General features: G+C 39.2%; 1 protein-coding gene across 1 annotated transcript in view; it reads right to left on the bottom strand.

Moving 5' to 3' along the window:
- The window catches only part of LOC141072555 (tyrosine-protein kinase JAK3-like), a 635,207-nt gene that overhangs the window by 577,472 nt on the left and 43,401 nt on the right, over window positions 1–14,334 (bottom strand). The window contains exon 2 of the mRNA XM_073559823.1: window positions 9,540–9,732. Within this exon, the coding sequence (XP_073415924.1) occupies window positions 9,540–9,732 (193 nt within the window). The remainder of the gene's footprint in view (window positions 1–9,539; window positions 9,733–14,334) is intronic.

Genomic DNA, 14,334 nt, shown 5'->3' with positions numbered 1-14,334 from the left:
TGGTGCATTGCAATAAAATGATTAGACACATTAGATATTTTGCGGTTTGAGGGGTGAGTAATGTCATATAAGTGCTCACGTATCCTTGATCTTGATTTTCTGGTGGTGGAGCCAATATATTTGAGGTTACAATCAATACAAATGATCATATCAGCAACATATTTAGAATCACAATTAAGAAATTGTTTGATTTTGTAATTTTTTGTATTGTGTGGAATCAAAAAAAGATAGTTTTTTTTTAAAACGGACACGTTTTACATAGAGACTGTTCACACTGAGATGTATTGCAGCGTGGGACATGACTGTACAGCGGATAGGTATTGGATATTGTTGCTTTTTTATTTTTGACTTTTTATAGGAGAACAAGGGCTTTGATTGGATTGGGAGTTTAATAAAGATGGCAAAAATGTGTGTTTAATTATTTCATTAAAAGTCTTTATTCTTAATGTGTGTGTTTTTTAAACCCTTATATATTATTGGATTAATAATGGATAGTTGTCTTATTGACACCTCTCCATTATTAACCAGGCTTAATGTCACCTTACAATAGCAAGGTGACATTAACCCCTCATTACCCCATATGCCACCCACTACAGGTCAATGGGAAGAGAGAGGCTAAGTGCCGGAATTGGCGCATCTGGCAGAGAAAATTGCACGGGAGCTCATGCCAGTTTTTTCCATGATTTAATTCTTTAATTTAACACCTACAGCTCCAAAATTTTACAGACATACACTACTAACATTATTAGTGATGGACATATATAAATCTAACGGATATGCAATGGTTTACTGTATGTAAACCATATCTCATATCCTGTCGGGTTCTGTAATGATTTTACAGAAGCTGACAATTGAATTATCGGCTATTCTGCTATCTATATCTCTATGAAATATAAATATATGTATATGTGTGTGTCAATGACATGTATATATACCTATACTATGTGTATACATGTTTTCTATCTATACTCTTTTAGCCTGTCAGTGTGATTTTACAGTATAGCACACTGAATTACCATTTTTTCTAAAGGACACCAGTGAGTATTTCTCGCAAGTCACACACATGGTCCGTGTGAAATCTGTTTTTTTCTCGCACCCATAGACTTGCATTGGCGAGTCTCAGGCATAATACGGTTTCTCTCGCACGTATAATACGGGTGAGAAAAAAACGGATGATGGGAGCTGCCCCATAGATAAACATTGGTCTGAGTTCTATGCGATTTTTTTTTCGCATAGCACTCGTCCATATTCAACGGTAGTATGACTCCGGCCTAACGTGAATATCACTGTATGGAACGAAAAAAAGGTTTATTTTAATTATAAATTAAATTCTCCTCCCACCATGCCATAACCAGATTTGCAACTGAAGTGGAGAATTTAGCTCCCATTGAAACACCCTTATTTTGAATAAAAAAATGTATTAAACAAAAAATAATTATGGGAAAGAAAAAAGGTTAATACCGATAAGATGAAGATTTGTAGTGTAAGGTCTATACTTAATCAAGAGAAACTCTACAGAAGTAATGGCAATGCTATGTGGTATAGAAGTATATAATGCGACTACGTCGCACGTGAGTCATGTCCAATTTGGGTCTCAATTAACTCCTTGAAACATATACTTTACATCTTTGGGATCCTTTAAATAGCCAGGAATGTGCTGTACTAGTGGCTGTAACACAGTGTCCAGCCACTGGCCGAGGCGTTCACTGAAAGAACCTATACCCGAAAATATCGGGCGCATAGGAGGAAGAAATGTATTTTTGTGAGTTTTAGGTAGTGCGTGTAGTATAGGAATAATGGGTTTATCTACACACAAATAATCAGCTTGCTTCCTTGAAAAAAACCTTGTGAAAAAAAAACCTGTGCAATATAGCAGCACATATCAGAAAAATTATAAATTTGATCACTTTAAAGATGGGAATATGTTTCGTCTTGTGAGATCATATCCATAATGGCAGACGTGCAGCTCTGGCAAAAATTAAGAGACCACTTTCAAATGTCCAGTTTGTCTGATTTTTCTCTTTATAGGTATATTTTTGAGTAAAATGTAAATTGTTCTTTTAGTCTACAAACTTCTGACAACATGTCTCCGAATTTCCAAGCAATACATCTAGTTTTTTTTTCTGAAAAGGAGAAATAGTAAAAAAAAACAGTGCTTTCAAACCACAAATAATGCAAAGAAAACAAGTTCATAATCACTTAGACACAAAAATACTAATGTTTTAACTCAGGAAGAGTTCTGAAATCAATATTTTGTGGAATAACCATGATTTTTAATCACAGCTTTCATGTGTCTTGGCATGCTTGCTACCAGTGTTTCACACTGCTTCTGGTGCAAAAATGTAAGCAGTTCTTATATTTGATGACTTGTGACTATCCATCTTCCTCTTGATTACATTCCAGAGTTTTTCAATTTGGTTCAGGTCTGGAGAATGGGCTGCCCATGACAGGGTTTTGTTGTGTTGGTCTCTTAATTTTTGCCAGAGCAAAATGCGCCACTAGTACGGCGCATTATACAATCAATTTAATTCATTACCACAACTGAACCTCCTTTACTTTACATTTTTATGATGATATCAGTAGGTTTTTCAAGATTTTTTAGAGCAATTTGTTCTGTCTTTTTTAAATTGACATGCTTGGAATTAGAAACAGTACTAGCAATTAGATTGTTTATATCTCTTTCTACATTATCTTGAAAGCTTTCCATAACATCAGTTCTGATGTGTACTAGGTAAAAAGTTGGGTTTTTAGTTTTAAAAGACAAAATTGTATTTGGAATTGGTAAGAACAAAGTTCAAGCCACGTGAAAAAAGTTTTGTTTTCACATCTGATAAATTAATAGAAGAAAAATTGGTCACATCTAAAGAGATCTTTTGTTGTAGCTCTGGTGACGGCTCCTGAAAAAAGTTGAGGTGTTTGCGGCGCTTCTTTTCGCTTCTCCAATTGCATTTTTTGAAAAATGTCTCTGTGGTTTACGATAATAATTCAGTTGAGATTTATTAGGTGTCACAAAAGTTGAATTCACAATACTCTCATTGTTGTCATATGAAAAGTCTGTAGACACATACGACGATTCCAGATCTGATGATGAAAAAGTAACTTGACTAGCAGAAGAAAAAGTGTAAGTGCGTTTTTTAAGAATGGATTTCGGTGCCACAGTCTGTCTCTCCCACCTTTCCCAATCATAAACTTGATGATTTGAATATATAAAAACATCCCTGTTAAACTTTCTTTTTTCAGGGAAACAATAGAATCTTCCAAGGATTGTATTTTCACTTTAAGTTGCTTGTGAAAACTATCAAATGTATCAGAGTTCATGGTGGTTTTCAAAGATGACAGTTTTGTGTTCAATTCTGCTTGAATTTTAGTGAATTCCAAATTGGATGTCTTTTCAACCTTAAAGACATTAACAAATTTGTGAGAGCTTTGACTATAAAAAAACATTTTTGTTCAGATGACGTATCACAGGAATCCACTGAAATTTTTTCTTATAATCAATTTATTGGAAAAGAATTTTCTGAGCAAAAAGCTATATTGTGTTTGTCAAGTCTAGACACATTTAATGTACCATCTCGTGACACCAATACAATTTTGTCTTTTAAAACTAACAGCCTGACTTTTTACCAAGTAAACACCAGAACTGATGCTATGGAACGCTTTCAAGATAATGTAGAGAGAGATATAAAAAATCTAATTGCTAGTACTGTTTCTAATTCCATCCATGTCAATTTAACAAAGGCAGAAGAAATTGCTCTAAAAAATCTTGAAAAACGTTCTGATATCATCATAAAAATGTCAGAGAAAGGAGGTTCAGTCATTGTAATGAATGAAGTTGATTATGTGTCTGCCGTTATGGATATGATCTCACAAGATGAAACATATTCCCATCTAGAAGAGTTGTCTGATGTTTGTAGACTAAAAGAACAATTTACATTTTACTCAAAAATATACCTATAAAGAGAAAAATCAGACAAACTGAACATTTGAAAGTGGTCTCTTAATTTTTGCCAGAGCTGCAAGTCTGCCATTATGGATATGATCTCACAAGATGAAACATATTCCCATCTTGAAAGTGATCCAACTTATAATTTTTCTGATATGTGCTGCTGTATTACATGGGTTTGTTTTTCACAAGTTTTTTTTCAAGGAAACAAGCTGATTATTTGTGTGTAGATAAACCCATTATTCCTATTCTACACGCACTACCTAAAACTCACAAAAATACATTTCTTCCACCTATGCAACCGATATTTTCAGGTATAGGTTCCTTCAGTGAACGGCTTGGCGAGTGGCTGGACACTGCAGTACAGCCATTAGTACGGCGCATTCCTGGCTATTTAAAGGATCCCAAAGACATACTGTATATATTTCAAGGCGTTAATTGGGACCCAAATTGGACATGGCTCATGTGAGACGTAGTCGCATTATATACTTCTATACCACATAGCATTGCCATTACTGCTGTAGATTTTCACTTGATTAAGTATAGACCTTACACTACAAATCTACAAAACTACATCTTATTGGTATTATCAATTTTACTTTCGCATAATTATTTTTTGTTTAATAGATTTTTTTTATTCAAAATAAGGGAGTTTCAATGGGAGCTACATTCTCCCCTCCAGCTGCAAATATGGTGATGGCATGGTGGGAGGAGAAATTCATTTTTAGTGACAATACTCCTTTTTTTCGTTCCATACAGTGGTATTCACGTTTTATAGACGATCTACTTATTGTTTGGAAAGATGATGTTTCATCCATTCCTCTTTTTATGGATTATTTGAATGACAACCAATCTGATTTAAAATTCACACATTTTTTCCATAAAAGTTGGATTTGTTTTCTAGACCTATGCCTAACAGGTTTACAACACCAACCTATTTCTGACATGATCCATTTTTGGATCTGTGGCAGATCTGGTTCTCAGATTAAAACTTTTTTTCATTCAGGCCATCGGGGGTTAATGTCAGTTTTTTCCCCCACTGGCCTGCTGGTGTAATTGCATTGCTGCTGGGTTAGCTGATGTGGGTGGTGACCACTCCCGCATCCTTTAAAAGGACATCTGATGCATCAGCTGACTGTCGGTGTTATTTCATTCTACAGTGACCAAGCTGCAGGAAGGAGCTCTCTGGGTGCTGTTGTGCTTTGCTGAGTTCGCTTGTTCGGTGCCTTACTCTGCTGTGCGGCGCTTTGCAGCAGAAAGTTAAGTGTTATATTTTTGTTACCTCGTCCCCTCGGTGTCTGTCCCTTCCCTGTGTTTCTTACCTGCTGTGGTGCGACTAGTGCCCGTCACCTGCCAGTGCACTAGCTAGGGCAGTTTTAGGTGTCATTTTAGAGATGAGGTATCCTGATGTCGGCAGGGGGAAGGACCTGCATAGGGTGTTAGGTTAGATTAGGGACAGGCTCAGGTTGTAGCTCAGGAGGTGACCGTCCCTGATTCCCTATTGTCAGGGCCTTCCTCTCCCCTATAGCATCGGCGTTGTGCTGTTTTGCCATTTGGTGACCGACCAATCATTGGATCGTGTCGCACCGCTTCGGTTACATCGTGACAATTTCAAGTTGTACTTCTCGCAAAGAAACTGCTGGTAGTACTATATTACATGCACAAAGTTTTCATCCACCTCAAAGTCTATACCCTTATGTGAGATTATCAGAGCAAAATGCAATTGTAATGAAATCGCTCAATTTAATCAAGAGACACAATCAATTAAAAAACATTTAAATAAAAAAAGGTATCCAAACTGGATTATAAATCGAGCTTGCTCCATTGTTGACACAAAACTCAGACAAGATCTCATTAGCAATAAGACTTTCAAAAAAAGGGATGAATTAATTGACCAGCCAACTTTAGTTCTCACCTATAGCACCCATTTCAAATCAATGTCAAATATAGTGCAACCCATTTTAAATATATTATGCAATGATGATATTATAGATAAAATCTTGGAAAATGGCATTAAAATAGTGTCAAGGTGAAAACCCAATATTGGTAACTTTCAGTCACCCAGGTTTTATAATCCCAATAAAAACTCCACATCATATCACTGGTTATCCTGTTTGGGATACCATAAGTGTTGACAGTCACTATCTAAAATGTCAGAAGGGGTTGCGGTCACTAGGGAGTGCTAGGAAAGCAGTCTATCAGGGTTAGATATGAGTGGGTGGTCCACCGCAGCTCCAGCCGTATGCCTCCGATGGAGAATAGTGAAGTGGACAAATGAAATAAACGGTCAACGGAGTGCTAGGAACACAAGTACAGGGTTATTTTTCTTTAGCCCACAATGTGTTTCGACGGTAGCATGAAGACGGTGTTACCGTCGAAACGCGTTGTGGGCTGAAGAAAAATAACCCTGTCCTCGTGTTCCTTGCGCTACGTTGACCGTTTATTTCATTTGTCCACTCTATGTAAAACGCGTCCTTTTTCTCAAAAAACTATCTTTTCTTGATTCCACCAATGCAAAAAATTACAAAATCAAACAATTCCTTAATAGTGATTCTGAATATGCTGTTTATATGATCATATGTATTGATTGTAACGTCAAATATATTGGCTCCACCACCAGAAAATTAAGATCAAGGATACATGAGCACTTATATGACATTACTCACCCTTCAAACTGCAATATATCTAATGTACCTAATTATTTTATTACAATGTACAAAAAGCAAACCACAAACCAAACCCTGCATAGTTTTTGCTGTTGAACAGGTGAAAAGACACACACGAGGAGGGGATAGAGAAGAAACCTTACGTGACAGAGAAGCCTTTTGGATTTACCTCTTGAATACCCAGGTTCCAGTAGGTTTAAATTTGAAAAGGGAAATAATGTTACATTATTAATTTTTCTTTACATTTTTTGACATCTCTATTTTTATGTTTTCATCCTTTTTTTTTGCTTTTTATGCATGTGATTTCTTGTTTTGTTCTTCATATTATTTGTCTATAATGATATTGATTTGTTTTAATCGGCTCTGTTATTGTCACTACTTTGACTTTCCCAGAACCATTCACATATGTGTGGTCTGCAGTTAATTATTTCATTATCTTTCACCTGGTTTCCACCTTTATATTTCCGATACTGTTTGTTCATACTAAACTGAGTTTAAGAACACACACTGTGTTCGAAACGCATTTAGTAGTTACCAACACCCTCCCATGAACTAGTCCAATATGTTCTAGCAGCATTTTGTTTTTTAAATATGGAACACAAATAAAGTTTTTTTTTTAAATTTTATTTGGATGAAGCTGTATTTCTTTTTTCTTCACAAGTGATTACTCTGAAATAATGCCAAAAAAATCTGTGTGTACTCTGTAAGTCTGCCTTAGGGAGCACTGTGCCAAAAAGCATCTTTGTGCATTCTGCAACCCTGTCTCTAGGAGTAATGTGCCAAAAAACCTGTGTGTGTACTGCCCCAAAAAGCCTCTGTAAGTACTATGACAAAAAGCCTCTGGTAGTAGTGAGACAAAAAGCCTCTGTGTGTACTGTGACACAACGCCTCTGTGCATACTCTGCATCCTTGCCTCTTGGAGTACTGTGTCAAAAAGCCTGTGTGTGTACTGTACCAAAAAGCCTCTGGGAGTATTGTGCCAAAAAGCCTTGGTCTGTACTCTGCAACACTGCCTCTGGGAATACTGTGACAAAAGTCTCTGGGAGTACTATGACAAAAAGCCTCTGTTTGTACTGTGACTTAAAGTCTATGTGTGTACTCCGAAACAATGACTCCAGGAGTACTGTGCCAATAAGCCTCTGAGAGTAGAGTGTGAAAAAGCCTGTGCTTGTACTCTGCAACTCTGCCTTTGAGAGTACTATGCCAAAAAGCATCTTTGTGCATTCTGCAATCCTGCCTCTGGGCATAATTTGCCAAAAAGCCTATGTGTGTACTGTGCCAAAACGCCTTTTGAAGTACTGTGACAAAAAGCCTCTGGTAGTACTGTGACAAAAAGCCTCTGTGTGTATTGTGACATGAAGCCTCTGTGTGTACTCTGCATCCCTGCCTCTGGGAGTACTGTACCAAAAAACCTCTAGGAATACTGTGCCAAAAAGCCTCTGTATGTACTGTGACAAAAAGTATCTGTGTGTACTCAGCTACCTTGCTTCTTTGTGTACTCTAGAAGTACTGTGCCAAAAAGCTTCTTTGTACACTGCATTTGAGTCTGTACGAGTAGTGTGCCTAAAAAATAATTGTACTCTGCTGCTGTGTCTGTACGAGTTGTGGGCCTAAAAAGTAGTTATACTCTGCACCTACAGGCAACAACAAGCAGTACTCGGTGGGAGGTGTATTGTCTGGGTTTTCAGCATTGTCTGTATCCCCCTGCCATGCTCCAGTGAAGCTTGTGAGCTGTTTGAATGCCACCCTGCTGTGAACATGGTTGTTCCTCATCCTCCTAATCCTCCTCCTCATCCTCCAAAACAGTCCCCTGGCTGGACATTTGTGTACCTGGCTGTTGTTGGTACAAGAACCGACCCTCCAAGACATGTGTGGACGCCTGGCCTGATAAAGGTGTGAATGGTCCCTGTTTCTCCTGTGCTACCATCTCTTCTATCATCACCTGAAGCTTTGCTTTTCTAGGAGGCACAGAAGTGGGATAGTAATGCTGGTGATGGCATTTCTGTTGTTAGTAAAAAGTAGTTCCTTAACAAATTGTCTGGTCGTGATCTTTTTCCTCAGCCCGCTATATACTTGAGAGACCACCCCGGTACAAAGTCTTTATGGATTCCGTCACCGCCCGCCTCTGAAAGTTTGAGTCCTTCTCTCCCTGCAGCTCCAAAGGCTTAGGCCATGTGCACACGTACTTTTGATAGCTGCGGATTTGTCCCCGCGGATTTGTAAAAAACTCCAGGTAAATCCGCAGGTCAAAAGTCCTGCGGTATACCTGCGGTTTAGCCTGCGGTTTAGCCTTGCAGTTTCACACCTTATAATGGATAAGGTGTGAAACCGCAGCGGATTCCGCACAAAGAATTGACATGCTGCGGATTGTAACCCGCAGCAAATCTGCGTGGAAAAATCTGCAGCATGTGCACAGCGTTTTTGGTTTCACCATTGAAAACAATGGTACTGTACAACGCAGCAGAAACTTCTGCGGACCCACAGGGCCAGAAACGCTGCGGATCTGCAGCAGAATCTGCAGCGTGTGCACATAGCCTGAGTGCGCCCAAAGGCCTGAGGTCCATCGATAAACTCACACGGAAGGATTCTTTGGCAGTCCACTGCCCCGAGTAACAGTCTCACGCGGTTGCTAGCAGACTATTGCCTCTGACTGATGCTATCACTTCATCACTCTTTCTCTAAATGAACTGGACACTTCCTGATCTTGGCACTAACTCTCAGCTCCCCCTCCCCAATCTGGGCCAGCCATTACGGTTAACCCCTGTCTAGACTACATTTCAGATAACATCCATCGATCAAAAATACATTTAAACACTTGGAGTGTCAAGAAATAGAACATTACCGCCACCACTCCTACAGTCACATAGAGTGACTGCAGACTTTGCTTCTTAGACGGCATTACCATTTTAATGTTATTTTTGTCTACATACCGCAAGATTTGGCAGCTGCAATGCATAGCTCCTCTGCAGAATACTGCCCACCAGGGAAGACCATCTGTGGATCAGATTGTGAAGTAGATGGTAGGGATGATGAATATAATAGCAATTTAAGAGATCCTGTGGCAGAAGAGTATGAGCTGCAAGAGCGTGAACTGCACAGCAGAGGGGCATCTTCACCAGACATCTGTGGAAATATTGAATTTGTTACATTAATGTGCAAAAATACTGTAGGAAATGGCCTGTTCCGAACTGCACATACAAACATGTAAATGACCTATATAATTTACTGTATGCTTGCTAAAGACTTAGTGCTCATTATGGTCCTCAAAACAGAGTTAAACAAAAAGGCAGTTGTGGTGGTACTCTTTGAATCAGCCACTTTGTTCCTGAGGGTTCCTGACTGTGGCACCTTGTAGATCTCCACCGCCCACCATTCATCTTCCATCCACTGTGTTCATAATAGCAAGTCACAATATAAAATGCCAGTGACATTGACAATGCAAGTCGCAGTGTGTCTAACCAAAGTTTACTTCCACACACATTAGATGACTGTTGATTGAACAATACTTTGGTTCATTGTTCAGCTGACAGCCATCTCTCCCAACTCTCAGTAAAATGAGCTCTTCCTTGTTCTCTATAAGAAAGCTGCCAATTTGGCATGTCATCTGGTGGATTATCTCTGGGAGGACAATGTAATAAGCAGTCCAAAATCAGACATACATGATAGATATCTACCTTGACCATTGGTCGACTGGAGCCCTCATACACATCAGACCCTTGGCTAAACCTGTTGATATTGGCTGGTTCAACTGACATTAGTCTAATGTGTATGAGATTCTTTGCAGTGTACCCCCAAAGAAATGTCAGCTGCTGTGCATCCCAAGTTAGCTCCCATCAGAGTTGAGTCTACAATCAGTTTCACAATTTCTCACAATCATGCTATGCTCTGAATACTCAGATTGACATGTACACACGTGGTCAAAATTGTTGGTACCCCTCGTTTAATGACAGAAAAACCCACAATGGTCACAGAAATAACTTGAGTCTGACAAAAGTTATAATAAATCAAAAATCTATGAAAATTAACAAATGAAAGTCAGACATTGCTTTTCAACCATGCTTCCACAGAATTTAAAAAAATAAATAAAACTCATGAAATAGGCTTGGACAGAAATGATGGCACCCCTGAAAATAATGTGACAAAAGGGACATGTTAAATCAAGGTGTGTCCACTACTTTAGCTTCACAGATGTCTACAATCTTGAAATCAGTGAGTGGGCCTGTATAGAGGGATTCAGATACTCACTGTGCTGTTTGGTGACATGGTGTGTATCACACTCAACATGGACCAGAGGAAGCGAAGGAAAGAGTTGTCTCAGGAGATTAGAAAGAAAATTATATACAAACATGTTAAAGGTAAAAGTTATAAGACTATTTCCAAGTAGTGTGATGTTCCTGTGACTACAGTTGCACATATTATTTAGAAATTTAAGCTCCATGGGACTGTAGCCAACCTCCCTGGACATAGCTGCAGGAGGAAAATTGATGACAAATCAAAGAGACAGATAATACGAATAGTAACAAAAGAGCCCAGAAAAACTTTTAAACAGATTAAAGATGAACTTCAAGCTCAAGGAACATCAGTGTCAGATCGCACCATCCATCGTTGTATGAGCCAAAGTGGACTTCATGGGAGACAACCAAGGAGGACGCCATTGTTAAAAAAAAAATCATAAAAAAGCCGGACTGGAATTTGCCAAACTACATGTTGACAAGCAACAAAGCTTCTGGGAGAATGTCCTATGGACAGATGAAACAAAAATGGAACTTGTTGGCAAGGCACATTAGCTCTATGTTCACAAATGGAAACATGAAGCATATCAAATAAAGAAAACTGTCCCTACTGTGAAATATGGAGGAGGTTCTGTTATGTTCGGGGGATGCTTTGCTGCATCTGGCACAGGGTGTCTAGAATCTGTGCAGGGTACAATTAAATCTCAAGACTATCAAGGGATTCTAGAGAGAAATAGGACACCCACTGTCAGAAAGCTTGGTCTCTGTCATAGGCCATGGGTCTTGCAACAGGTTAATGACCCAAACACACAGCTAAAAACACCAAAAGAGTGGCTAAGAGGAAAACATTGGACTATTCTGAAGTGGCCTTCTATGAGCCCTGACCTAAATCCTATTGAACATCTTTGGAAAGAGCTGAAACATGCCACCTGGGTTTTACTGTCATCAAAAAAGAAGTACCAACAATTTTGACCACGTGTGTACTTTACATGTAAACATTATTCTACAGTACTAAATGGCACCAGAGGAATGGTTTCCTTGCAAAAGCTTTTTTTTTTGGGAGGGGGGCCTGCTGACTCCTTTTCTCCCACGATTTTATGCTCTGCAACAAAGTTAAAGGACACTAAAGTGATGTGATCTTCCAATTAATAAATAAGATAAAGTCAATAAAGCTGGTTTGTCTCGCAATTTTTCATTTGTGTCTATTTGCTAATCACAGATAAACCAGCAGGTCTATAGCCCTTATACCTTTCAAATATGTCTATAGAGGTGAGCACTACTTAAACATTTTTCCACCCTTCCACTTGCTTCCACTGACTTGGTTACAATTTATATGGAGGAAAATAAAATCTTAGCAAGTGCTCATACCTGTCAGGATGTGATATGAACCAGTGGCGGGGTTGGTCAGCGGACGGCGCAACACACACTCAATGGGATGGAAATGGGTAGAGGAAGACCCTACTAATAGGAAAATGGGGGATGGTCACCACCAGAGCTCAAACCTGAGCCTGTCCCTGCACTCCCCTAATGCCCTATTTGGGTCCATCCCTGTACCGCCCTCAGGAACCTCGTCCCTCGCTGTCATCTAGTACTGCCCTGGCTAGTGCACTGGCCAGCAAGGGGTGGTAGCCTCACCACTGCAGATAATGCAACACAGGGTAAAGTGACAAACATGAAAGGGATGAGGAAAAAACACCACACTTAGCTTCCAGACTCCGCTGCCAAACTCCACACCACAGATTTACACAGAAGCCGGACTCCAAACTCCAGAAACAGCAGACACCAGAGAGCTGCCACTGCAAGACTGGTCTCCATAGAGAAACTCTATCACCAACAGTCAGCTGATGCATCAGGTGACTATTTAAAGGATGGTAGGAGTGGTCACCTCCCACATCAGCTGACCTAACAACACTGCAGTTACAACAGATTGACAGCAGGGGGAAAACTGACATAACCCTTGCTGGTCCTGAAAAGAAAAAAAGCTACATTTAAAACAGATTGGAACCAGAGCTGCCACAAATCCAAAAATGGATTGTGACAATACCTATAGACACATTAGAAAAGTACGAGACCTAAAAACCTGCCTGTTCAATTGTGACAGAAGGAAAATCTGAACAGAGAGGGGAAAAGGGCCCAAGATTCTGTCAACAAATGGTTGAACATGTCAAGAGGACAAATAAGCAGCTATGTCTCTGTTCACATCTGCAATATAAAGTAGATATGACAGGCTCAAACCCCAACTTAGGTGCTCTGGGAAAAAACAAGACTAAAGTATAGGAGTAACCCCGGCACACTAATAACATGAAAGTAAAGTCTTCTCAACGACAGTCTTTAATTGTTGTGATTTTATTGATAATAAAATCACAACAATTAAAGACTGTCGTTGAGAAGACTTTACTTTCATGTTATTAGTGTGCCGGGGTTACTCCTATACTCTGTTCACATCTGCATCATAGCATGCTTTTTTAAGGAATAACATGATGCAGTGCAAGATCCACCATAGATGAATGGTGGACACTACTGATCTATAATGGGTAGCATAAATAAACAAATAAGTGCAGGTGTTGAGTATCTGATAGAGTTAAATACCTAAAAATATGATATACAACCAAATCATATAAAGAATAGATTATTTATTAACAAGTTATAAATAATCAGAAGATTGTAATATCATTGAAAAAACCACCAGGTGGCAAAAAGGTGCAGGACAAAAATGGGGTTTATACGGTGAGGAAAAAAAGTATTTAGTCAGCCACCAATTGTGCATGTTCTCCCACTTAAAACGATGAGAGAGGCCTGTAGTTGACATCAAAGGTAGACCACAACTATGAGAGTCAAAATGAGAAAACAAATCCAGAAAATCACCTTGTCTGATTTGGCAAGATTTATTTCGCAAATTAAGGTTGATGTGATGGTGTGATATGTTATGTGGGTATCATTTTCTGTATATTTATATTTTACGTATTTCCATAGTGTTCTCTTGTTACCCTGTATCAATACGTGTATTCCCCATATTGTCTAGAGTCTCAATTACCTTCCAAAAGTCTGATAATTGAATTAGCTCACTTACTGTCTGCAGGCTGACTGTATCTATGCCTCTTGATGAACCCCTGTACTGCCTTAATCCCCAAGGCACTTTTGTCAGGTCTGGGAGGCCTGAAAACCACCCCAACCTGCCTGACTACCCCTGAACGTAAGAAGGGGGCTGGCGAGGACAGGAGCTGTTCAAGTCAGGCCGTGTGTGGTGATGATCTTGTGAAGTCAGCATGTCAGAGAGGAGGGGAAGCATATGGACCCATTTTATCCTCTGTCTGCTGGATTTTTGGACTCTCATCTCCTTGGACATTCATCCTGTTACTGAACTGCATTCGTGTTCTGGACTATTGTATCCTCAGTGTGGTGGATTGTTTATGGACCTTTTAGTTTTGCCTATAATAAAGGTCTTGGGATTGTTCACACTTCCCTCGCTCTGTTGATTGTGTGATATCTGAGA

This window comes from Dendrobates tinctorius, unplaced genomic scaffold, assembly GCF_039654945.1.
Source record: "Dendrobates tinctorius isolate UK_male_01 unplaced genomic scaffold, ASM3965494v1 ptg000276l, whole genome shotgun sequence".
In the NCBI taxonomy this organism is placed as follows: domain Eukaryota; kingdom Metazoa; phylum Chordata; class Amphibia; order Anura; family Dendrobatidae; genus Dendrobates; species Dendrobates tinctorius.
This window is presented reverse-complemented; position numbering and strand designations above follow the sequence as displayed.